A 24,231-nucleotide genomic window follows, 5' to 3' on the forward strand; every position below is an offset into this window, starting at 1 on the left:
TCTGGGGCAGGTTTGAACCTAGCACCTCAGTAATCTGGGCACGATACCCCAGAATGCGGCTGGGCGAAGACGGGCCTTTGCCCGCCACTCACCAAAGCCACAGCGGACAGTAGTGGGCTGACAACCTGAACCCTGGGATGCTCTGCCTGGAATCTTCCCTCAGCTCCTGTCACCTGTGCGCCCTCAGCACCTACCTCCTTCCCAGGCTTCCAGTTCCTGCTCTCAGCGGCAGCCTGAGAGGGAGGGGAACCTGCAGGGTTGGGGAGAAAGCCCGGATCAGGCCTGCAGGGGTTCAGGGCAGTGGTGGCCGCATGTCAGGGCCAGGTTCCTGGCTCATCCACGACACACAAGCCATCTTTGCAACTCACTTTTATTGTTTCTTTATAAACCTCCTCTCCCATGGAGGAATATATTGTTATAGTCATTAGCTTATCTCTTTTTTTAAAACTCTATGCTAACAGCAATGGAGCCAAGAGGAGGAAAAACATAAGCTACAATAGAAAGGCACTTAGAACCTGTTAAAAATACTGACATCCTGGAATGTGCAACAACAAACCAATGACAACCACAAAAAGTACACCAGCCCTGCCGAGCCTGGTCCGTCACGGAGTCGCATGCTGAGCTTGTCAGCCTTCCAGTGCCCTGTTCCTCCGCTCTGCTCAAGTCGAAAACCCATGACCCCACCAGGGACTTAAGGCCTGGGGCCCTCACAGGGGTGGGGGTGCTCAGGGCCTGGGTGGGGCCCAACGAAAGGAGACCAGCTCCCTCCTACCTTGCTCATAGCCCCTTCGAGGGGCAGAGCCAGTGTGGCTGGGCCCTGTCAGGGCTGGAGTCCGAAGCCCAGTGGCAAGGTGGGCCGGGTCAGGGTGACCCCTCTGGGACAGAAGGGCAGTCCAGGAGAAGGTGGGGTCAGCAGAGCTGCCAGAGGAACTGCAGGGTCACTAAGGACCCCAAGGCTGTCCGGGCAGTTGCCTCGTTCTACAGATGGGGAGATGGAAGGGCCTGGCCACTCCGAGGCCTGGTGATAGGGCAGGCCTAGAAACCAGACTCCCAGCTGCCAGGCGGGAGAGGGAGCAGGGAAAGGCCCCAGATGGAGGGGGCGCATGGCTTCGTCCATCTCCCAGGGCATCCTGGGATGGGACTGGGGCACAAGGCCCTCCAACACCCTTAAGTGGTTCTGGCCTCTGTCAGGGTCCCTCTGAGTGGCACAGAACCGGAAGAGGGGGGGCCCCGCTGGGTGTTAGGGGTGGGGAAGTGCCTCTGAGAAAGCAGCCCAGCAGGGAAAAGCCAGAGGAAGCAATGTGTTACGGGTTGGTGCCCTCCTCCAGCCACTGCTTCCCTCAGGCCTTCAGTCCACAGCCTCCAGAAAGCTCCCGACACAGTGCTGACTGGGAGCCCCCTCCCCTGCATGCTGTCACTTGGAGTCCCCAGACCAGGAGCTGTGTGGTCAGTCGTCCCCAGCTAGCCTCTCCTTCCTGGTACAGAACCAAGGACCCAAAGGCCTCTGCAGGGGGCGCTGCCCAGGCCAGGCCCAGCGGGGGTGGAAGGAGGAAGACGGGGTGCTGGGCTTGGCCCCACATGCTCCCGGAGCCAGGGCCCAGGCCATTCAGTGTCCTGGCACCACAGCTGGCCTGGCACCTCCCCTTGACAGCTCAGGGGCCCTCAGACCTGCTTCCCACGCTCCCAGGGTGCCCCAAAAGGTAGAGGAAGAGGCCCCGGGGTGCAGGGGTGGAGTGACCAGCTATCCCGTCTGGTGCTGTCGGCCTGGCCTAGGGTGAGGAGGGCAGCTGTGGAGCGGGTCTCCCTTCTAACTAGTGGGAGGCGCCTTGTCCTGGGGGGCGTGCTTCTGCCTGGGGCTTTGCAGGGGCCTGCATCTGTCTTGCTTTCCCTCTGGAGGCAGGGTCAGAGGGAAAGGGGTCTAAGGAGCCCCCAAGGCAGGGGCTGGGTGAGCCTATGAGGGAAGGGCAGGCCTCCCTGGGGGCTCCCCTCAGGAAGGGAGAGCCTGGTGCCAGCAGGGAGGGCAGATACCACCCCACCCGCCCCCTTTGCTGGGAGAGGGCGACTTGCCCTGGGTGGTTACTAGGTGAGGGAGGTGCCAGGGTGGGAGAGGGAAAGAGGAGGAGGTCGGGCAGGGGAAAGCCCCGTAGAAGCTGAGGGCCGGGTGGTGGGGAACAGAGAGGAGCGAGGCTTCAGCACCCAGGAGCACAGCTCTCCCTGCATGACAGGCCAGGTCCCCACCTGGGGGCTGGGAGGCCAGCCATAAATCACCTAGCACCATCCTTGCTCCCCCGTGGGCTGGGCTGGGGCTGTCCGGGCAGTAGGACATTATTGCTATTTCACAGAAGAGTTTCCGTTCGTCAGGGGCAGTGCCGGAGCTGCCGGCGGGGCCACCACAGCTGTCTGCAGGGTGGGCTCAGTTCACCACAGCCGGTTTGAGCAGCACCGAGCCCGGCGGGATGACCACCCAGCCAGGGGCCAGCGCCTCTGGGCTGCTGGCGGCCGAGTTGACGCCCGTGGACAGGTCCAGCACAGTGCCTGGCAGCAGGGGGAGTCCATCGGGGCTTGGCCGGGAGCAGCTGCTCTCCGTCCTTTCGAGGGGCGTCTTGCGGCCCTCCATGCCCAGGGCCCTGGTGGGCACCGACCCACGCCCCTTCTCCCCCTCGGCCTTGCCACCAGCGGCGCCAGCGAGGAGAGAGACCACAGGCAAGCCCAGTCCGCCAGCCCCAAAGGGCGAGGGCAGCAGCGGGTTCTTGGCCAGATTGAGAGGCAGGACGGGGCCTGGCAGCCCAGGGCCCATGCCCCCCCCACCCCCACTGCCCCCACCGTTGCCACAGGCCAGGGCACTGAGGTCGAGGGGGCCGGGGGCCAGGGGTAGGGGCAGGCCAGGAAGACCAGGGCCTCCAAAGAGGGCAGCTGGGTTGGGGATGATGATCTGGGCCCCACTGACATAGGGGCCGCCGTCGGGGGCGGGCAGTGGTGGCTTGGGGGGTGGGCGCAGCTGCAGGATCTCTTGCTGCTCGTGGGACACGAAGTGGCCGTGGGCCTTGATGTGCTTGCGCAGTGAGCTGGGGTCCGTGTAGCGCTTGTGGCAGCCGGGCATCTTGCAGTAGTAGGGCTTGTCCACGTAGTGGGTGCGCGTGTGCTTAAAGCGGTCACTGGAGTTGGAATAGCGCTTGCTGCAGCCCTCGTAGGGGCAGACGTAGGGCTTCTCACCTGCAGAGTGGTGCAGTGCAGTGCTGCCGTGAGGGGTCTCTCCCCTTCCTGGGTCTCACCCCATGTACTCAACATCCTCCAGGCCAAGCACTCCCTGGGAGCACGGGCGCCCCAATTCTGGGGGCAGGGGGCATCCCCGGCACATGGCATGAGATCTGGCCCCAGGTAGGGCACAGAGGCTTTCTGAAAAGCCAGGCTGGTTGACTCCAGCTCTGACTGGCATCGCCCTGCACCCTCTGCTACAGAGGGTGTGCCTTTCAGCAGCAGAACATGGCCTTGGAGGCCAGGCCCGGTGGTTCATGCCTGTAATTTCAGCACTTTGGGAAGCCAAGGCAGGCAGGTCACTTGAGGCCAGGAGTTCCAGACCAGCCGGGCCAACATGGTGAAACCCCATCTCTACTAAAAATACAAAAACTAGCTGGGTGTGGTGGTGGATGCCTGTAATCCCAGCTACCTGGGAGGCTGAGGCAGGAGAATCACTTGAACTCGGGAGGTGGAGGTTGCAGTGAGCCAAGATCGTGCCACTGCACTCCAGCCTGGGTGACAGTGAGTCTGTTTCAAGAAAAAAAAAGAAACCATGGCCTTGGAGATCACATCCTGGCTCAAGGCACCCAGCGTGGGCCTGGCCACAGGGAATGCTGCCTGGATACCACTGCCCTCACTCAACAAATGGCTCAAGGTTCACCAGGCATCTTCTGGCCCTGGCCAGAGCAGGGGGCCACATGCAGCAACTGACCTCCTGATACATGGCTCTCCACCTGGAGATGTGCTGCCAGGGTGAAATAAACACCAGGAAAAAAGATACACATCAGCTCCTTAAGGCTTTGTCATGAAATGAAGAACTTCAATATGTCACCGATTTGTCTTTAATACGGAATTGATAACACGTTGGATGTATGGGGTCATATTACATTTAAGTAATTACGTTAATTGTTAATTACATTTAATACATATTACAATTAATTTTACCCATTTCTTGTTGCATTTTTTTGTTTTGTTTTGTTTTTGTTTTTTTGAGACGGAGTCTCGCTCTGTCGCCCAGGCTGGAGTGCAGTGGTTGGATCTCGGCTCACAGCAAGCTCCGCCTCCCAGGTTCACACCATTCTCCTGCCTCAGCCTCTCGAGTAGCTGGGACTATAGGCGCCCGCCACCACACCCGGCTAATTTTTTGTATTTTTAGTAGAGACAGGGTTTCACCGTGTTAGCCAGGATGGTCTTGATCTCCTGACCTCATGTTCTGCCCGCCTCAGCCTCCCAAAGTGCTGGGATTACAGGCGTGAGCCACCACGCGTGGCCTTGCTGTTTTTTATGCAGTGATTAGGAAATGTAAAATTACATCTGTGGCTCCGACAGCCAGAGGTGTCCTGCTGTGGGCCTGGGCTGTAGTGAGGAGTGAAGCCGACCTGGCCTCTGTGATCACAGAGGTGGCATTAGTCAGATGATACCCACGGGACCCAGGAAATGGCATTGGTGCTCCAAGAGCCGGTGCTGGGTGGGGGTCTGACCCTCAGGGGACGCTTCCCCCAGCAAACTGCATTGGAAAAGGGACCCCTGGGTGATGAGATCAACCCTCATCTCTGAGGTCTGGGACCGACTTACAGTCCCCTCCTCCTGGGGACCTGCCCAGCCAGTCTCAGCTGAGCGCCCCCTTCATGGGCTGAGCCGCCCGGCCCCGGCCTCTTACCTGTGTGCGACCGGTTGTGGATCTTCAGGTTCTCCAGGCGGGAGAAGCTCTTGCTACAGGTCGGGCAGCGGTGCGGTTTCTCGTTGGTGTGTGTGCGGATGTGGATGAGCATCTTGTACCTGCTCCAGGGAGGGCGGGGGGTGTGGCTCAGCTCACTGGACACCCCAGTCCTCCCTCTACCCCTCTCTACCCCACCTCACCTGGCGTTGAAGCCTCGGCCATGGCGGGCACAGCCCTCCCAGTGGCAGCAGTACCCTGCGTCCTTCTCGGGCTTGACATGGTAGTCGTTGACATGGTCCACCAGGTCTTGCAGGAGCTCAAAGAGCTGGTTACACTGTGGGGGCCGGGAAGGGTTCTGAGCCCATGCGGGGTGACCTGCCCCGGACTCCACACCACTCTTCCTGGCCCCCACTCACCTTGGCCCAGCGACACACCAGCTGCTTGGGCAGGGGCAGGTCTGGCGAGAGGCACTTGTCCTTGGGAGGGGTAAGGAAGGAGGAGGCAGGCAGGTGCAGGGGCCCCCCAGAGCCCAGGGGCAGGAAGAACTGGAAGGAGCTGGGGACACCATCCAAATAGCGCAGTGGCTGGAAGTCCTGCGGTGCAAGGGGAGAGCTAGTTAGGGTCCTGCTGGCTCGGAGCCCCCCGGTCCCATCTAAAGTGGATTGAATGGCATCCCCAAACAGAGACATTCAGGTCCTCTTCTCCCCAGCCCCTACCTGTGCATGTGGCCTTATTTGGAACTAGTGTCTTTGCAGATGTGATCAAGTTAAGATGAAGTCACACTCGATTAGGGTGGGCCCTACAACCAGTGACTGATGTCTTTTTTAAATTTTTATTTTCTTAATTTAAAAAAAATACAGCCAGGTGCGGTGGCTCACACCTGTAATCCCAGCACTTTGGGAGGCCGAGGTGGGCGGATCACTTGAGGTCCGGAGTTCAAGACCAGCCTGGCCAACATGGTGAAACCCCCTTTCTGCTAAAAATACAAAAATTAGCCAGGTGTGGTGGCGCATGCCTGTAATCTCAGCTATTTGGGAGGCTGAGGCAGGATAATTGTGTGAACCTGGGAGGCGGAGGCTGCAGTGAGCCGAGATTGTGCCATTGCACTCCAACCTGGGTGACGGAGTGAGACTCTGTTTAAAAAAAAAAAAAGGCCAGGCGCGGTGGCTCACACCTGTAATCCCAGCACTTTCAGAGGCCAAGATGGGTGGATCACTTGAGGTCAGCCTGGCCAACATGGTAAAACCCGTCTGTACTAAAAATACACAATTAGGCCAGGCGTGGTGGTTGACACCTGTAATTCCAGCACTTTGGGAGGCCGAGACGGGTGGATCACGATGTCAGGAGATTGAGACCATCCTGGCTAACACAGTGAAACTCCGTCTCTACTAAAAATGCAAAAAAAAAAAAAAAAAAAAAAATTAGCCAGGCATGGGTGCGGGCGCCTGTAGTCCCAGCTACTAGGGAGGCTGAGGCAGGAGAATGGCATGAACCCTGGAGGTGGAGCTTGCAGTGAGCCAAGATTGCACCACTGCACTCCAGCCTGGGCAATAGAGCGAGACTCCGTCTCAAAAAAAACAACAACAGGTGGGGCGCGGTGGCTCAAGCCTGTAATCCCAGCACTTTGGGAGGCCGAGGCGGGCGGATCACAAGGTCAGGAGATCGAGACCATCCTGGCTAACACGGTGAAACCCCGTCTCTACTAAAAGGTACAAAAAACTAGCCGGGTGAGGTGGCGGCGCCTGTAGTCCCAGCTACTCAGGAGGCTGAGGCAGGAGAATGGCGTGAACCCGGGAGGCGGAGATTACAGTGAGCCGAGATCCGGCCACTGCACTCCAGTCCAGGCGACAGAGCGAGACTCCGTCTCAAAAACAAAAAACAAAAAACAAAAAACAAAATTAGCCAGGTGTGCTGGTGTATACCTGTAGTCCCAGCTTGGGAGGCTGAGGCAGGAGAATCGCTTGAACCTGGGAGGCAGAGGTTGCAGTGAGCTGAGATCTGAGCCACTGCACTCCAGCCTGGGCAACGGAGCAAGACTCCGTCTCAAGAAACAAAATAAAATAAAATTAAAAAGTAAATAGAGATGGGGTCTTGCTATGTTGCCCAGGCTAGTTTTGAACTCCTGGGCTCAAGTGATCTTCCCACCTTGGCCTCTTTTTTTTTTTTTTTTTTTTTTTTTTCTTTTCACCTTGGCCTCTTAAAGTGCTGGAGTTACAGGTGTGAGCCACCATGCCCGGCCATGACTGGTGTCTTTATAAGACAAAGCAGAGAGAGGTTTGGACACAGAGGGATAAAGGCCATGTGAAAACAGGGCACAGCCTGGAGTGAAGCAGCTACCAGGCTGGAGTGCCAGGCATTGCCAGAAGCCACCAGAAGGCGGGAGAGAGGCAGGGAAGTTTCTCCCCTAGAGCCTTCCAGGTAGACTCCAGCCTCCAGAACTATGAGGGGTAAAATGTCTGTTGTTTTAAATCACTCAGTTTTGGTGTACTTTGTCATGGCAACCCCAGGAAACCAGTCCACCCCTCTCTCTCTCTGGAACTCTCACCCCTCCTTACCGAGGCACTGGGCACTGGAGGAAGGTCCCCGTTGCCCTGACGCTCAGGGGACAGTGAGCTGCTGCCATTGGGGGAGTCCAGCCCAGATGGTGGTGACAAGCTGAGGTCCACGAGAGGGGCTGCTGAAAAGCGTCCCTCCACCTTCTCAGGGAACTTGGAGTTCAGCAGGAAGCCTAAGGGAGAGGCACAATTCAGGGAATGCTGGAGCACAGAGTCCTTCCTGGTGGGCCAGGTCCTCCTGCCTTGAACCCCCACTGTGACCTTGGGAGCAGACACCAGCCACGCCCCCAGGCCACACTGGGAGCCCTGGAATCTGAGGAGCAGCCAATGGAGCTGACAGGTGTGTGACACCGCCCACCACCTCTAACCTTTACCAGCCGTCAGAGCTTGGCTCCTGTGAGCTGGGAGGGGAAGTGCCCGCTTTACAGACAGGAATGGTCTGGCTCGCAGGGTTAATAACAGAACAGGACTCGAACCCAGGGCCCCTGGGTCCCTGTCGGACGGACAGGTAGGAATCTTTCTAGCTTTTCCCAGGCCCCTTCCTGCCTCAGGGCTCCCTTCTGTAAAGTGGCAGGTTTGGGCTGGGCTGCTCCCATAGCCTTCACGTTCGGACAAGTGGTGAATCTGGTTTTCGGGTGAATCTGCTCTTGGAAGCAGGGCAGAAGTGGCGCACGCCACCCTGGGCCCGAGCACTGGGCATCCCTGAGAGACACCTGCTGGGCTCAGACCCAGACTCTACTGCCTGGGTTGGCCAGCTGCACCACCCCACAGCCCAGGGTGCAGGTCCTGGGACCTCTGCCACACCTTCTGAATGCCGGGTTGCCCAACCAACTCCTCCAGATCTGTCCAGAGGCCTCAGTTTGCACGTGCCAGCCGCGTGAACTGGGCATTGCAGCTCCCACCTCCCTCCAGACATACACTTCTGGGCGGATGGAAGGACAAGCCTGTGGGCTTCCCATGAGCTGGAAGCCAAGAGGGGCTGCAGCTACATGCTGGTGGACACATTTGGCCATTCTCCCTATCACCACGGCTGGATCAGGGCTGAGTCCCCCTGCCCTGCCCAGGGCCAGTACCTGAGGGCGGGGACCCCGGAGAGCCAGGTGTGGGGCTGTCGTCCACCAGGCCCAGCTCCCTGTGCAGAGCACGGGGCCGGACCACACCCAGAGTCCTCTCTCGCTTCTCTCTCGCCGCCCGGAGCTTGGTGATACTCAGCTTCAGGTCGAGCGGCTCGTCCAGGGAGTGCATGGTGAGGGGGCTGGAGTTGGAGGTGGCAGCAGGCAGTGGGCTCCCAACTGGTCTTCACGCAGGAACCTGGGGAAGGACAGGAGCTGTGCTGTGGCCCTGGGACCCCAGGCTTCTCCTCGGGCTGCACTCACGACAGTCTGACAGGAGCAGGAGCAGGAGCAGGGGGCAGGGTGAGGTTGTCTCCTGGGCCGGGAGACCCTCCGAGGGACCTGGCCGGCAGCTTTCATGGGAGGAGAGCCAATGGCCTCCTCAGAGATTCAACATCCGCTGCCCACAAGTCTCTTGGGGAAGACAAAGCTCATGTTCTCCATTTTGCTATGAAACTGAATTCTATTTATTTGCTGACAGGGTCTCACTCTGTCACTCAGGCTGGAGTGCAAGTGGCATGATCATAGCTCACTGCAGCCTCAACCTCCTAGGCCCAAGCGATCCTCCCACCTCGGCCTCCCTGGTAGCTGGGACTACAGGCATGCACCACTCCTGGCTAATTAAAAAAAAAAAAATTTTTTTTTTGTAGAGATGGGGTCTCGCCATGTTGCCCAAACTGATCTCGAACTCCTGTCCTCAAGTGATCCTCCTGCCTTGGCCTCCCAAAATGCTGGGAGTATATGCCTGAGCCACCATACTTGGCGAAATTGAGTCTTTTAGAGGCATCGCCTCAGATCGCTAGTGCTCAGAAGTGGCAGAACTATCAGATTCAAGGCCTGAAGCTAGATCTCCCAGGAACCGGCTAGCCGAGTCCCAACAGCCATTTCTGACAGAGCAGGAGCCATGCTCCGGACTCCCACCCTGTTTGACCCCAAAGATCTAGAACCAGGCCAGGGGGTAAGGAGCATCCTCCGAGGTGGCCAGCAGGCAGCCACACTCACCTCCAGGGAGCATGCACCAGGTAAATCGAGGAAGTGGGCACAGCCAGGGGCCCCACCTCCCTCCCTGCAGAGGCCTGGAGGAGAGGCATCGCAAGCCAGGGAGCCCCAGGGTGCTGGGCCGCCACCAGGGGGCAGCTGGGGATTGCGGCCTGGCCTGGCCAGGCCAGCTGGGGCAGGGTTGGCAGAGTCGACCAGCTCTACCTGAGAGTTAACCTATAAATATGTAAAAGTTATTTTTTACTGGAGATGATATTCCTTTTGTATAACTTCCCATGTTGTAATTTTCATCATTTTTCTTAGAATTTCTCACTGGTATAATTTTTGTTTTCTTTTTGGAAATGGAGTCTCTCAGTCACCCAGGCTGGAGTGCAGTGGCATGACCTCGGCTCACTATAACCTCTGCCTCCCGGGTTCAAGTGATTCTCCTGCCTCAGCCTCCCGAGTAGCTGGGATTACAAGCGTACACCACCACACCCAGCTCATTTTTCTATTTTTAGTAGCGACGGGGTTTTACTATGTTGACCAGGCTGGTCTCAAACTCCTGACCTCAGGTGATCTGCCCGCCTCGGCCTCCCAAAGTGCTGGGATTACAGGTGTGAGCCACCTCACCCCACCTAGTATAATTTTTCTCACATGCAAATGATCTAACAGTATCCACCCACCCGAGAACAAGGTCAACGCTTCATTCTAAACCCAAACTTCACCTTCAGAGCAGCAATCTTTTCCCACGCGGTTAAACACGACCCTTCCTTGCATTCATTCATTGGGATCATTACAATTTGAAAATCTAACGGCCGCACAATCACACTGTGAGATCCCATCTTTCGCGGTATCGGGGTCTTCACTCAATACCAAAGCGCGGCCATGGTGGGCCTAACTACTACATGGTGAAATACTTTGGATATGCCCCGTGTTTCCCTGGGTACTAGCATGGCCTGTGAGTGGGCAGAGCTGCCCAGATGCTTTCCACACGGCAGGACAGGAAGGCAGCCCTCACGTCCCCACTCAGGGCCTCAATCCAGCCTTCCCTTGGTTCTGACCCCCACTCATTCATTTGCCCCAGCAAGCTCCCCTTCTGCCCTGACTCTCCAAGCAATGAGGGCATACAACGATCCCCTTCACTGGAGATCCTCTGCTTCTAGGGAACCATCCCAAGGCCCCACCCCAACATGGCTGACAAGGGGGTCTCAGCAAAGGGAGGCTGCCCACCTCTCCCAAGGATGTGTCATCAGAGCCTGGGCAATTGCCCTAGGCCATGGGACCTAGGTCTGCGACCTGCCCCTGTTGGAGCTGTCAGATGGTTTAAATTTGCCTCCCAGGCCACCCATGGGCCAGGGGCTCCCAGACATGTGGTGGGGTAGGGACCACACCCCCGCCAGCAGGTGGGTGGGTGACAGTAATGGATGGACCGGGATCCCCTCCACCGTTTCTCTGGCTGGACAGGGAGTTGCCCTCTGCCTGAACCATCTGTCTATCTGTGTGTCTATCGTCCTGCTACCTGTTTATTTTTAGACACAGGCGCAGTCCAGCCTCCCTGAAGCTCCTCTGTGCTGGGAGCCTGGACGGGGAGGAAGGAAGTAAATATTTATGCTGATGAAGAATTCAGGAGCCAGGAAGGGCTGGTGGCCTGGTCCCTTGGCTGGCCCGGGGCCACAGGCCTCCCCACAGCCTCTGTCCTCACCCCCACCCCCACCCTTCCGGAGAAGGGGACCACAAGGGCAGGATGGTTTGGAAACTGGGAATTCCAGCTGACGGGGACACTCACTGGCAGTGCTACCCAAGCAGCATCCTTTGGCACCTGGCCCACTGCCTTCTCGGGACAGATGGGAACTCAGGGGAGCCAGGGGCCCTGAGTTACCTTGTTCTTAGGGCCTGCAGGGGACACTTCCCCGGGAGGAGCCTGTCTCCCCAGGTGGGACCAGCCACACAACCCAAAGCCAGAGGGAGGACTCCAGTGCCCGCCCTTCATCAGCAGGCCCAGTCTCCAGGGGCACCCACACACACTTCCTGCCACTGGGTCCTGCCAGGGAGGCAGGGGTTCATTCCAATGCACGCCAGAGCCCAGCCCAGAGCCTGCCTCCCTGCCCCCGGGAAAGGAAGGAGCTGCCCCCAGCCCTACACCTCCCAGCATCTCCGTTCCAGGCCCTCCCCACCCAGAGTTTTTCTTCCTATGGAGGCCCCACCCCAGAGGGGAGACAGTCTGTGACCCTGCTTCAGTTCTGACCTTGGCCAGCCTTAAAGCCTCCCCTTCCACCCCCGCCCTGACCGGCAGCAGCCAGTTCTGGGTTCTGCTCTGCGCTTTGTTCCCGGCTGGGTGAAGGGGGCAGGCGAGAGCCAGGTTCCTGCTCTCCTGAAAGCCTCGGAGGCCCAGAGCGGGGAGCAGCGGGCCTGCAACCTGGGAACTCTGAGTGAATGCCCATGAGCGGGTGGCCGTGGCCCTCCCCAGCGGGGAGGCCGACAGCCTGGCTCTGGACAAGCTCAGCCAGAGGCCCAGATGCTAATTACTGTGGGGTCCCCAGGGCAGGAGCAGGCTGTCGGTCAGGTGGGAGCACCCCGTGGACGCTCCCTGGGCCCAGCGCAAGGCCTGCCGGCCCCATGCCCCTCTGCGCCTCCTGGTAGAGCCTTCCGTGCCTCAGTTTCCCCCCTGGTGGGACGGTGCAGCATGGAGGGTGCACCGAGCCCAGGGCCGCGTCTCTCGAGCGCCCAGCCCGAGATGCGCCCAGCGCGGCGCCCCCACACTCAAGGGCCCGGGGATTGGGGTGAGGGGTGGGGGCCGCTGCGGTGGTAGCGGACCCGGGCGCTGCGCGGCTCCTCCAGCTGCAAAAGGAACTAATTAGAGCAGGACGAGCGGGAGGAAGCGGCTGCGGCCAGGGAGGAAGCGCGCGGGGGCGGCCGCGGGGACCACCGGGGCGGCGGGGGCTTCGGGAGACCGCGCCCGGCCCTCCCCACCCCCCTAGGGCGGGGGTCACCCGGAGGGTGGGCTGGGCGGGCCCCCCGCCGACCCGGCCCGAGACAATGGCTGCTATTGTGTGCCCGCCGAGCAGACGGCCCCCAGCTGCAGCGCTGGCGAGCCACCCGGCCCCCAAGCCATCCCGGCCAGGCCAGGTAGCCAAGGATCCCGCCCTGGCAGGCGGGGCCTTCTGCTGTCCTCACCCTCCCTACTGGGAATCGCGGGGCGGCCCAGCGCACTCATGGAAACTAAGGCCCGGAAAAGACAGCCTCTTCCAGGGCCCCTTGGCCTGGGGTGGGTCATACACCAGAGACGGGGGTAAAGGACCATTGGATACTGACCACGTCTCAGGCCCATCTGTCTATGGATTCACTGAGCCCTCTACAACCCTGCCTGGAAGTAGCTGCTGTCATTTTACCTGTCTCATAGATGGGGAAACTGAGGCTTGAGATCACCAGGCTAATAGGGAGCTGGCTGGGGTCCTGCTCTGAATAAAGCTCCTTCTAGGCCAGGTGCCCCGGCTCAGGCCTGTAAGCCCAGCCCATTGGGAGGCCAAGGCAGGAGAATCCCTTGAGCACAGGAGTTCCACACCAGGCTGGGCAACATGGAAAAATCCCCTTTCTACAAGAAATACAAAAATTAGCTGGGTGACCGTGCGCAGTGGCTCATGCCTATAATCCCAGCACTTTGGGAGGCCCCGGGTTGATCACCTGAGGTCAGGAGTTCCAGACCAGCCTGGCCAACACGGTGAAAACCCGTCTCTACTAAAAATACAAAAATTAGCCGGGCGTGGTGGCGGGTGCCTGTAATTCTTTTTCTTTTTGAAACAGAGTCCGATCTTGGCTCACTGCAAGCTCCGCCTCCCAGGTTCACGCCATTCTCCCGCCTCAGCCTCCTGAGTAGCTGGGACTATAGGTGCCCACCACCACACCTGGCTAATTTTTTGTATTTTTAGTAGAGAAGAAGTTTCACCATGTTAGCCAGGATGGTCTCGATCTCCTGACCTCATGATCCACCCGTGTCGACCTCCCAGCTGCTGGGATTATAGGCTTGAGCCACCCGGCTGGGCCGGCCTTTTTTTTTTTTTTTTTTTTTTAAGAGACAGAGTCTTGCTCTGTCTCCCAAGCTGGAGTGCAGTGGTGTGATCATAGCTAACTGCAGTCTAGGCTCAAGAGATCGTCCTGCCTTAGCCTCCTGAGTAGCTGGGACCACAGGTGCACCACCACCACACCCAGCTAATTTTTAATTTTTTTATTTTGCAGAGATGGGGTCTCATTGTGTCATCCAGACTGGTCTCAAGTCATTCTCCTGTCTCTGCCTCCCAAAGTGCTAGGATTACAGGCAGGAGCCACCATGCCCAGCCCATGTCTTCTAATTGAACAGAAAGAGGAAGCGATTCCCTGGCCACTCCTGTACCAGTCAGCAAAGTCCTGGTCTGTGGGTGTCCCTGAGTCTATTACTGGAACCATCACTTCAGCAATCTGGTCTTATAGATGGGGAAACTGAGGGCTGAAGGGGGAGGCATCCAGCCCAGGCTGTACAAGTGGGTGGCAAACCTACAACCGGAAACCATGGGCGAACAGCATGAGGACAATACCCACAGCTAGCTGTGGACAGGCATGCCTCTCCTGTGAAAGCAGGTGCTGTTTCATCCCCATTTTATGGATGCAAAAACTGAGGCTCAGGGGAGTGAAGTGACCCGTCCAGTGTCACACAGCTTGTCCGTGGCAGAGCTGGGTTTCAACCCCAGTTGAGTCCAGAAGCCATGTTCACCACTGGGCCTTCCGATGCCAGGGGCTTAGGTTTGGTAGCCCCTCCCGGCCCAGGGACTTGTGGGGCTAGGAGGGACAGCAGAGCAGGCAGTGGGTGGGCGCTGGAGTGGCTGGCTGGGGTGGGGGAGCCCACCAGGAGGCCTGGAGAGCCAAGGGCAGATCTGCTGCCAAAGCAAACGGCCCCACAGCCCCGAATTCCTGGGAACCAGCTGCGGCTCCCTGCTCTGGCCAAGAGCTCCACCCTCCTTGGCCGCCCAGCAGCAGGGGCTGGAGGGCAGGGCCAGGGCCTGCTGGGGGCCCCAGGCAGGAGGCCTTGTCCTCTCAGGACCCCCGTTCCTGAACAGGCAGCAAAACCAGGCTCTAAATCTGGGGCCCCACCCAGCTCTGCTGCTCCCTCTGCAGGTGTCTCTTCAGTCTGAGCCTCATTCCCCTCATCCCAAATGGGATTATACAGGACCCCCACGCTGGGTTTCAGGGAGAAACCAATGCAGTGCTGCATATCCAATCATTATTGAGTGCTTCTCATTCGTCTGCAACGTTTAGCACAGACAAGCGTCCAGCACATAGTAGGTGCTTAAAACGTGCTGAATGAATCGTCGCCAGTGTGCATGAGTCCGCAGTCTTTGGCCCGTCTACTGCTGTGAGGGCAGCTGAGTGGGGACTGGCCATACCCTCTATGCCCACAGACACTGCAGTCTCACCCTGAACCAGGAGAACCTGGGCTCTGTCGCCTGCCAGCCAGTGTGCACCCTAAACAAGCCTGTGCCCCTCAAAGAACCTCAGGCCTCTTCGATCCTGGGGAGTGAACACAGCTGGCCCTAACCACCTCCCAGAGCCCAAATGCATCAAAGGAAGAGCAGTAGAAGGCCCCGGGAAGGCCTGATCAACCCTGGAAGGAGCTGGCGGCAAAGATGCCTCCTCCCAGGACTAGGGAGGGAGGGGCTTATCTTGAGGCCTGGCCCAGCAGATCCCAGGAGAGGGGCCAGGGCAGGCGGCACTTCCGGAAGGAGTGGGGGGTTCACCATCCCTGGGAACCTTTGGTTCAGTAGACGGCCCCTCGCCTCCCAAGATGGGGCACTCAGCCAACACCCCCAGACCTTTTGGGAGGGCAGACCCCCCCCAGGTGGGAACACAAGGGGCCCCAGGTGACCCAGCCAGGGCTGACCTCTGCTCTCTGCCATGGGGTCCTTGGGAAAGCACCTGAAGATGGGATGTGCCAGGGATCCCATTTCTGCGTGTTCACAGAGGGTGCCCCAGGGCCAGGCTGCCTGGTTGCAGCCCCCTGTGCCACCCCTGGCTGTGGGAACTCAGAAGGGCCCTGCTGTCTCTGAGCCTTGGTTTCGTCGTAGGTAACACAGGAACCACGGCAATGGTCCCTGGGACTCAGGGCGTCCTGCAAAGGAGGGCCGTATTCCCATGCCTGCCACAAAGAAGGTGCCAGCTACTGGTAACCCTGAGGATGACTGTTTCTGGCCCCAGGCCGGGGGTGCCCTGCACAGCAACTTGGGCCTGCCAAGGTCACCCAGATAATTGAGGCAGAGCTGAAGCTGGAAGACGCACCAGGGGGCTTCCCTGCCCCGCACCAGCCCAGGCTTCCTAGGAGATGCCCCACCAGATGCATTTCCTTCTCCAACGCCAGCAGGGAGGGTGACACTGGGCTCCGGGAGCCCCAGCACACATACGCACACTCACACAGATGGCCATGGCAGTCCAGCTGCAGGGCCGGCCTGGCACAAAGGCCTCCCCATCCTGGTGGCTCTGGGCCCCCGCTGCAGCGGCCTCCACCCCCCGCTGCCTACCCGCTGCTGCACCTTTGTACAACTATGTCTGGTATTTTCCTGTCTGCCCAGCTTTGTGGGGGTGCTTGGAGCTATGAGCACCGCCTGCACCTGGGCCCCAGTCAGAGGAAAGCCTGCTCCGCAGCCCCCACACCTGCCCACCCACCCAGACTGGGAGGGAGGGGACCAGAGCACTGGGCCCTGCCACCCAAATCCCTGGGAGGGGCTGGCACCAGGGAGCGAGACAGGGATGCATGCCCAGCAAGGCTGGGGCACGGGCAGCCCAGGCCTTGCCAGGCAACACTGCCGTTCTCGGTGGACCCAGCCAGAGCTATCTGGGGCCAGCAAAGGTTTGGACCAGTGTCACACAGGACGTGAATAGGCCCCCGCAGCACCCCCAGATGTACAGACACCTGTGCACAAATGCAGCACACACAGGAAATGACAGTAACCCTTGCCGCCGCGTTGGGGCCAGGACTCAGGAGCCTTGGCTTACAGGGAGAGCAGGGATGAGGCCCGGTCCCCAGAGGGAGGGAAACACCGCGCCTCCCAAGCCACGCCTGGCTGCAGGCAGATCCCACGAGGAGCTCCTAAGTCCTGGGGGGTTGGGGACATGCCCATGGCCCACGCCTCCCCTGCCTGGGGTCAGGCACCAGGTCCACTGGGAACGGCACCCGCCAACTCTGAGAGCAGCAGTGGGTAAGGCAGGCGGTGGACCTTGGCCTGCCCTCCTGCCTCGGTTCTCCAACCCACGCATTCATGCATTCCAACGCCAGGCCCTGCTAGATCGAACTGGACCTTGAGGGTGCCCCGACCAGAGTGGGGTGGGAGGAACAGTGTCAGGGCAGCTGCTCCTGCAGGGGGTCGGGCACAGATCCGAGTCAGCTTCATGGACACGGGGTGAAGAGCCTTGGGGTGGCGGGAGCCCTGCAGGCCGGCGCCCAGTCAGCATGCCTGCTGCACACCGTCCATCACCGTGACGACCCCACCAATGGATGCCATTTTCCCCATTTTCCATGTGGGGAAACCTGCCACCATCACAGAGCCGGCAAGGAGCACAGCTAGGTTTGCCTCCAGACCCCAAAGCCCAATGCCACAGAGGCCCAGAGGCATGGCCCGGCTGACCTGCAGTGACCCTGCCAGTCATGGAGTAGAGGAGGAGGCAAGAAAGAAAGAAGCACCTCAGAGAGGTTGGGACAGAACCGAGAGGGCACTGGGGAGCCACAGAGTGCTCTACACAGAAGAGTGCCACCTGCCCTCTCAGTCCAGAGCCTCCTGCCCCCAGGCCCTCTCCTTTGGTAGCCCCCTTCCTGAGGATCCCCTGCCTCCTGGGAACCTGATGCTCCCGGGTGCCAGCTCCTCCCTCACCACCATCCACACCCTCTGTTCTCCTCCAGCCACCATCCCCTTCTGCCCCCTCCTCACCAAGTGCTCCCTGGTTCACCCTCCCCAACCTCGGCCTCTGGAGCTGCACATGGGCTGTGAGTCCAGGTACCCGAGGGCCTGCTGGGCAAAGACTTGTCTCTGTCCACCCCAGCTGGAGGCAGGCCGTCCCAAGGCCAAGACCTTGTCAATGCATCACTAAAGCCACAATGTCACCTGTTCACAGTGTCGTGTACACACAGCCCTGACTTTCAGCCCCAGACCTCCCCTTGGCCCTGGTATCCAGAGCCTCCTTCCAAGAAGGGAATCTGGGAGTGGGCCAGGATACGTCTGGGATGCCGGGCAGATCCAAACCCGCTGTGGCTACTGAAGAGAAGGCCTCACCAACAGACCCCTGCCCCAGTTCCCACGGCCCCTGGCACAGAGCCCACCCCTTCCACCAGAGTGAACTGGGCAGTGGGGCGGGGAACCCAGAATGAGAAAACGAGGCCTGGGTTTCCCCATCCATAGGAGGGGCCTGCCGAGAGGACAACCAAAGCTGCAACACCCTAACCGCTCACCTCACATGGCATGGTGGCACCTGCCCTTCACATATCCCAACACCTGGCACTCTGCGAATGAGTCCATCTCATTCATGTATTCACTCACTCGACAGACATTCCCACCCTCACCCCCAGGGGAGGAGGGGAGGGGTAGGTATGGGGGGGTTTGCGCCTAAAGAGGAATGTGACTTGCCCAAGGTCAAGGCTAGAAGCAGGGGCTGGTCTCCTGACACAGACGCCTCTTCCTCCCTGTCCCCGGCAAGGGACCCAGGAACAGAGCTGGACAAGGGTGGGGTGGCCCCTGGGAACCGCCCTGACCAGCGGACGGTGGGAAGGGCCCAGCTCCCCCCCAGCTCCATCTCCTGCCGCACCCAGCCCTGGCCCCCAGCCCCAGAACAGCTGGGCAAGAACAGGCCCAGCAGGGCACCGCACACACCGGACTCCAGCTCATGCCCTCCTCCCCAGCCACCCACCCCTCTCTGCTCGCCCACTCTGCAAGAAAGCAAGTGCAGAAGCCAAGGACAGCCTCCAAAGCCATCGAGGTCCTTTTCCTTCCAAAGGGGCACACCCACTGGCGGGATCTGCGAGGCCTGGTGGCTCTAGCGTCCCTAGAACCTAACAGGGTGACCACCAGGTGTCCTGGGGGGTGCTGGGGGAGGGCGTGGCTGGCAGGGAGATGAGCGCCAGCACAGGGTTGGAGGGACTTCAGAATAGGGAGGACAATGGAGACCCCTACAGCCATGTGGGGAGGAGACATCCCAGCTCAGAGTCAGTCTGCCTGGAAGTTGGGGTGGAGAATGGGGGCTCTGGATGAAGGTGGGAGTGGCCCAGAGGCTGGCCCAGGCAGGCCGGGACTTGCTAGACAGCCCCAGGCAGACGATGCGGGGAAGGGGAGAGGTTTCTTCCAGACATATCGGCCCCCATCATGCCCTTGCAGTGGACGTGAGGGCAGGAGTGGAGCTGGGGGAATTCCCAAGCTGAACCGACATTTCAGGGGTCAGGGTCAGACAGCCCTAGACTCCAGTTCCCCTCTGTCCTTCCCTGATTGAGAGTGACCTCGGACTAAACCCTCAAATGTCTCAGAGCCTCAGTTTCCCCCCACCACCCCCTGATGACCTCTTGACTCCCAGGGTCCCAGCGAGGCTGCCCTGGGTGCGTGCTGCGACAACGTTGGGGACCCTCTGTGTGATGGGCAGGACTGTTTTCCAGAGGCTCCCGGCCGAGGGTTGACTCAGTCCACTCAGCAGTCTCCTGGGGCCTCTGCCGGCTTCCCACCCGCCCTTGGCCATGACTGGAGGAAGGGGCCAGGGCTGGGTCTGCGTCCCCTCCCCCGGCAGCCATCTGCCAAGGCTGGAGTCCGTGTGCACACACATGTGACACTCACAGGCCGGCCCCTCCCCATGTTGGGCACTACCTGGCCTCTCCGGCACCGAAGACAAAGGGCACAAGGAGCCCAAGTCACCCCCGCGCCAGCCACCGAACTGGAAGAGTCTCAGCCCCAGCCCATCCCCCACCAGGGGCCACTGGAGCAGATGGGAAGCCCCCACCTCTCAGCTGGAATCACTTCCCATCTCCGTGCCCCCCAGGCCCACTCAGCCTAGCCCCCAGCTAACTAGAACCCTCTAGCCCATCTAGGGGAGTGGGGGAGTGGAAGTCGAGTACGCGGCCTCTGTGTCTGCCCAGCCTCACCCAGAGCTAAGCCAGAGCCAAGAGAGAAATGTGGGTCTCCTCCAGCCTGTGCCCTGCAGACCCCACCACCGTCATCACCATGATCCCTCTCCAGTTCCTGGGATCAAAGCAGTGCCCCCCACCCTGGCCCCCCAGCAGAGTACTAGAGGTGCTTGTTGGAAGCGTGAAGTCCCCGCCCCCAGCCACGCCTGACTTCGAATTCACCAGGGTGGGGCAGAGGCGGCCACCTCAGAAACCACGGAGAGGCAGATGTGTCCTGGGAGACTCGCTAGGGCTGTGGTCCCCACACCCAGGGATGGCAGCAGGCTGGGGCAGGGCACGTGTTCCCAGGGACATGAACCTCCAGACACACATCCACATCAGGGCCTCAACCCATCTTTGTGGACCCTTTCATAGCCCCTGGGAAGGAAGACAACTTAGGCAGAGGGTGGAGAGCATCTTTCTGGCTAGTCCCAGAGATGCCCTAGCCAATGGGGAGAGGGTCTCTTACTGCTCAATACACAAACCCGCCAAGTCCAGGATGTCCCTGACCCCTGAGAAGGACATTTATCTGGGTGAGGGGAAGACCACCCAGGATCTTCTGGGGTTCCCTTCTGGCCTGTCACCTGCTGTAAAATAAAGTAACAATTATAAACCTGAAGACAGGAAGGGATTCAAGGGACACTTTTCTCTGCAGCCACCCCCACCCCAATTCCACCCAGCACAGGGCCTCTCCCATGGAATCAATTTCCTCCTTGGGTGACGGAGCCTCCTGGGCCTCCCTGCTGAGAGGCAGGAACCTTCAGAGGCAGCCTCTGGGGCTGGAGGGCAGACCAAGCGACCCCCAGCACTGCCTCCCCAGGAGCCCCACCCCAGATGTCCCCCGAAGAGCTCCACATGTGGTCCCCCAGTCACAGCTGTCGCCACCCTCCCTCACCCAGAGATTACCCCAAACCCTGGCCGGCACTGGCCCTCACCCCCTGGTCCAGGTGGGGAATTCAGATTCCAGGCAAGTGGAGCGGGTGGCTAGAAATACACATGGGAAATTGTTGCCGGGAAAACACATTCTTCCTCCTATACGGCTGCCCAGACCCTGAGAGGATTAGGTGGTGAGAAGACACTCCCACCGCCCAGGGCCAAGGCCAGGCCGGGAAGGAGGGTGGAGGGGAGAGTGGGGGCCTTGGAAATGGGGTCCAGGCCTCCCTCCAGGCCCCGAGAAGGGGCCCTGGGAGACCTCTGTCTTCCCCACCTGGCCTGTTCACTCTCAGCCCCTCTACTTGTCCGCCCCGCGAGTGGAGCCCAGGCGGGGGAAGAAATCGCGGTGGCTACCCAGTCGCAGCTGGGTTTCTCAGAAACAGAAGCTTTGGGGGGACGCGGTTCACACGATTGTTTGCGATGAGGTTTTGGGATGTCTGTGGCATCCAGTTATTCATCCGGGCTCCACCCTCGGATAATTGAGAGTTGGCTTTTGTTGGGCTTACACCCTCTCCCTCCCCCCGGCCCCCCTCCACCCAGGCTTCCCATGGACTCTGGGAGCTCACCTGGTCTGACCCCTTGGTTTCACAGACGAGGCCGGGAGAGGGGAAGAGCCTGACCCAAGGCCCACTGGAAGCTGGTGGTCGAGCCAAGACTGTTGAACCCAGGGCAGAAGACTCCCAGGCCAGGGGCTTTCCCCAGTCACCCTCCAGGCTGTGACCGGGCTCCAGCCAAGCCCCAGAAGCCACTGACCCCAAAAGCAGCAGTGCCTGGAAGTGGGGTGACTCACTGTCTGGCTTCCCAGGGCACCCCCTCCCCATTGGTGAGGGAGGGACTGGCAGGTGTCCCTGTGTAGAGAGCCAGGAGCAAGGAGAGAACTCCCCAGGGGGCCTGGGCCAGGGTCACTCAGGGGCCGAAGAGCCCCAGCTGGAGGGATTTAACACCAAAGGTCAAAGGTCACAGACAGGGAAGGGCGGGCAGGCACAGGGGGTCAGGGGGTCAGCGCTAATGGCAGCTCCGGAAAGGAGGGGGAGGAGAAAAGGTTAAGAAAAACAGGGTTCCTTCCAAGGGGTCCGCACAACCCGCAAAACACTGTCCCAAGTCCCTGGCACTGTCTCCTGCTTGGCTGGCTGCAGACAGGGCCAAGCTGAGTTGGAGGTGGGTGGTAAAATGGGCCAGGCTGGAGCTTGGCAAGGGGCGTCCTGGTAGGGGCCTCCCAGGTGCAGCCCTCCCCCTGTGCAGGCCAGGCCAGCTAGGAGGCCCAGCCTGGGCTCTGGGGAGAAGGAGAAGCAGAGGGGGAGGTCCGAGGTCACCCGGGAGGGGTGTGTGGGCTGGGCCTGGACAGCTGTGGCCCTGTGGCACCAGAAAGGGGCTTGGGGAGGGGTGACTCAAGGGACCAGTTTCCCCTCCCCTGAGCCTGGGGGCTGGAAGGCCCTCCCAAGCACAGTGTCTCTGGGCTTCCTCCCCAGCCACAGGCTGGCCCCACCTTCCCTCCAGGATGCCAGGACACGCAGGATGGCGGCCTACTACCCAGGGTGCCAGCCTCCGAGAACCATGGCCCAGACCAAGCCCAGGCCTTGGCCAGGTCCCCAGCCGGCCTGGCTGCCCCTTCAGTGTCAAGCGTTCCCTCCAGAGCCAAGATCCTGGGCTGTGATGGCTGGGGGCCCAGGGCCCCTCCCAGCATCCCTTCCAGCTTCCCAGGCCCCAGGGCAGGGCTAGGCAACTCCTTGAAACCATTGCTTCCCGGCCACCCTCTGGCCAGGCTGGGCGGGCCCTCCTGGACAAGCAGACAGGCTGCACGCTGCCCTGCTGTGGCCCGAGTACCCCGCTGGGCAGGGCAGCATGCCAAGGCCTCCAGGTGCCAGCCTGGATGCCAGCCCCATCCCAGGGGGCCAGCGGGGAAGCCGTGCGTGCTTCTCCTCCCTCGGGATGCACCTGCCTCACCCCCTCCTCCACCCGCTCCAGACCCGCCCGCCGGCAAGTGTGGACCCCCCTGCCATCTCCTCCCTGCCAGGCCCCTTGCCTGCGTCTACCCTGACGGCAGGGGAGAAACAAGTGCTGGACTTGTCCCCAACCCCCAGTCCTGACCCCCCAGAGACGCCCCTTCCGGAGGTCCAAGGAAGGACTCGGGCTTGCGAGGGGCAGGAGGAGGGAGACTTTCCTGGCCAAGGGAAGAGGCACCTTCCAAAGCCCTTCCTAGAAGCAGCCCCGGCGCGGCCGAGAGGAGGGGCGGCTGCCCCGGACAACTTCATGCCCAGGCTCCGGGTGCCCCCTTCTCACCTCGCCGCACGCCCACCACCGCGGCCGCGGAACTTCCCAGCTGAAGTTTGCGCCCGCCCCGGGCCCGGCCGCTGCTCCGCCCGGCCTCCAGACGGAGGGAGGGAAGGAGGAGAAGAAAGACCGAGAGCTCGAGGGACCCGGCCGGGGAGCCGGCGAGGGAGGGAGCGCGCGAGCCAGCGAGCGAGCGAACGCGGGGGCCTCGGCGAGGGCTCACAATGGCCCGGGGCGCGGACGCGAGCGGGGGAGGCGACCCTCGGCCTCGCAGCCCCGGCGCGACAGACGCGCCCTCACCCCCGCCCCGGCCCGGTCCCCACGGCGCGACGCCCAGGGGGCTTCCTACCTCGGCGGCGGGGGCGGTTGGGCTCCGGGCTGCGGGCTCCGGCGGTCGAGGGGCGCGGGGAGCCGAGCAGGGGAGGGGCCGGGGCGGGCGGGGGCCGGGGCGCGAGGCTCACGGGGCGCAGGCTCCCCTGGCACGGCCGCCCGGCGCCCGGCCGCTCCGCCACATCTGCAGCTCGGGCAGGGAAGGTGGCTGCGGCGGCCCGGCCGTGCGGGGATGTCTTAGAGAGAGGGCGGGCGGGCGGGAGGAGGGAGGAGGGAGGCGGCGGGAGGAGGGCCCGGCGGCCGCGGAGGAGGGCGAGGAGGAGGGGCGTGGGGGGCGGCCTCCACCCCTCCCCTCGCTCGCTCGCTCGCTCCCGCCCTCCTAACAAAACCCCTCTCACCGCTGCGGCCCCAGGCCCGGGGCGCCAGCTGCCAGGCTGGGCGTGCGCGTCGGGGGAGGGGGCGGCGGGAGCCGGCGCTGGGCCGAGGGAGGGGGAAGGGAGGGCGGCGCGGCCGCGGGGAGCGGGCACCGGGAGGGAGGGGCGAGGGAGGGAAAGGGGGCGCCGAGCCGCGCGCGTCCTCCTCGGCCGCATCCTCACGCACCCCCCCGCGGCCCCGCCCCCGGCCCGAGGGCAGCGCTAGGACACTGCCGGGAGCTCGCCTGGGGGAGCGGGGGAGCCTAAGATGTCCCGCCCTCGGGGAAGCCCGGGGAGGGGGCCGGGCGCGCGGGCCCAGAGGAAAAGCCCCGAAGACCGGGAAGATGGAGGAGGTCGCGGCGGCGGAGCAGGCGGGGACCCCTCGCCTCCTCCCGCGGGGTCACCTTGGCCAGGCCCCCCTGCGGCCCTAGGCGGCGGAGAAGGCGGCAGGAATGCCTCTCTGCGGGCCCTGATTTCTCCGCCCAGCCCAGTTCCAGGAACGCGCAGGCAGCGCCCGGCGGGCAGAGGCCCCGGATCCCGATGCCGTGCGGCGCAAACCAGGGTTCGGGGCCCGGCGCAGCCC

The 24,231-nt window shown here is 61.3% G+C and overlaps 1 protein-coding gene across 1 annotated transcript; it reads right to left on the bottom strand.

Moving 5' to 3' along the window:
- Positions 1-352: 352 nt before the first annotated feature.
- On the bottom strand, positions 353-23,507 carry GLIS2 (GLIS family zinc finger 2). The gene is made up of 7 exons (XM_033235908.1): positions 23,255-23,507; positions 8,526-8,763; positions 7,453-7,625; positions 5,314-5,490; positions 5,098-5,231; positions 4,898-5,016; positions 353-3,213 (listed from the first exon to the last, which is right to left on the bottom strand). The coding sequence occupies exons 2-7, from the start codon at positions 8,695-8,697 to the stop codon at positions 2,414-2,416; spliced, it is 1,575 nt and encodes a 524-aa protein (XP_033091799.1). The 5' UTR covers positions 8,698-8,763; positions 23,255-23,507; the 3' UTR covers positions 353-2,413.
- Positions 23,508-24,231: the final 724 nt, after the last annotated feature.

The sequence above is a fragment of the Trachypithecus francoisi genome, unplaced genomic scaffold (assembly GCF_009764315.1).
Source record: "Trachypithecus francoisi isolate TF-2019V2 unplaced genomic scaffold, Tfra_2.0 Lachesis_group15, whole genome shotgun sequence".
In the NCBI taxonomy this organism is placed as follows: domain Eukaryota; kingdom Metazoa; phylum Chordata; class Mammalia; order Primates; family Cercopithecidae; genus Trachypithecus; species Trachypithecus francoisi.

Bases quoted from the DNA above. Each gene is read 5' to 3' on its own strand.
- GLIS2 (XM_033235908.1), bottom strand. From the start codon at position 8,697: ATGCACTCCCTGGACGAGCCGCTCGACCTGAAGCTGAGTATCACCAAG. The intron at 5,232-5,313 runs GTGAGTGGGGGC...CGGCCCCCACAG, and splicing joins TGGTGTGTCGCTGGGCCAAG to TGTAACCAGCTCTTTGAGCT. The intron at 5,017-5,097 runs GTGAGGTGGGGT...TCCCTGGAGCAG, and splicing joins GGCCGAGGCTTCAACGCCAG to GTACAAGATGCTCATCCACA.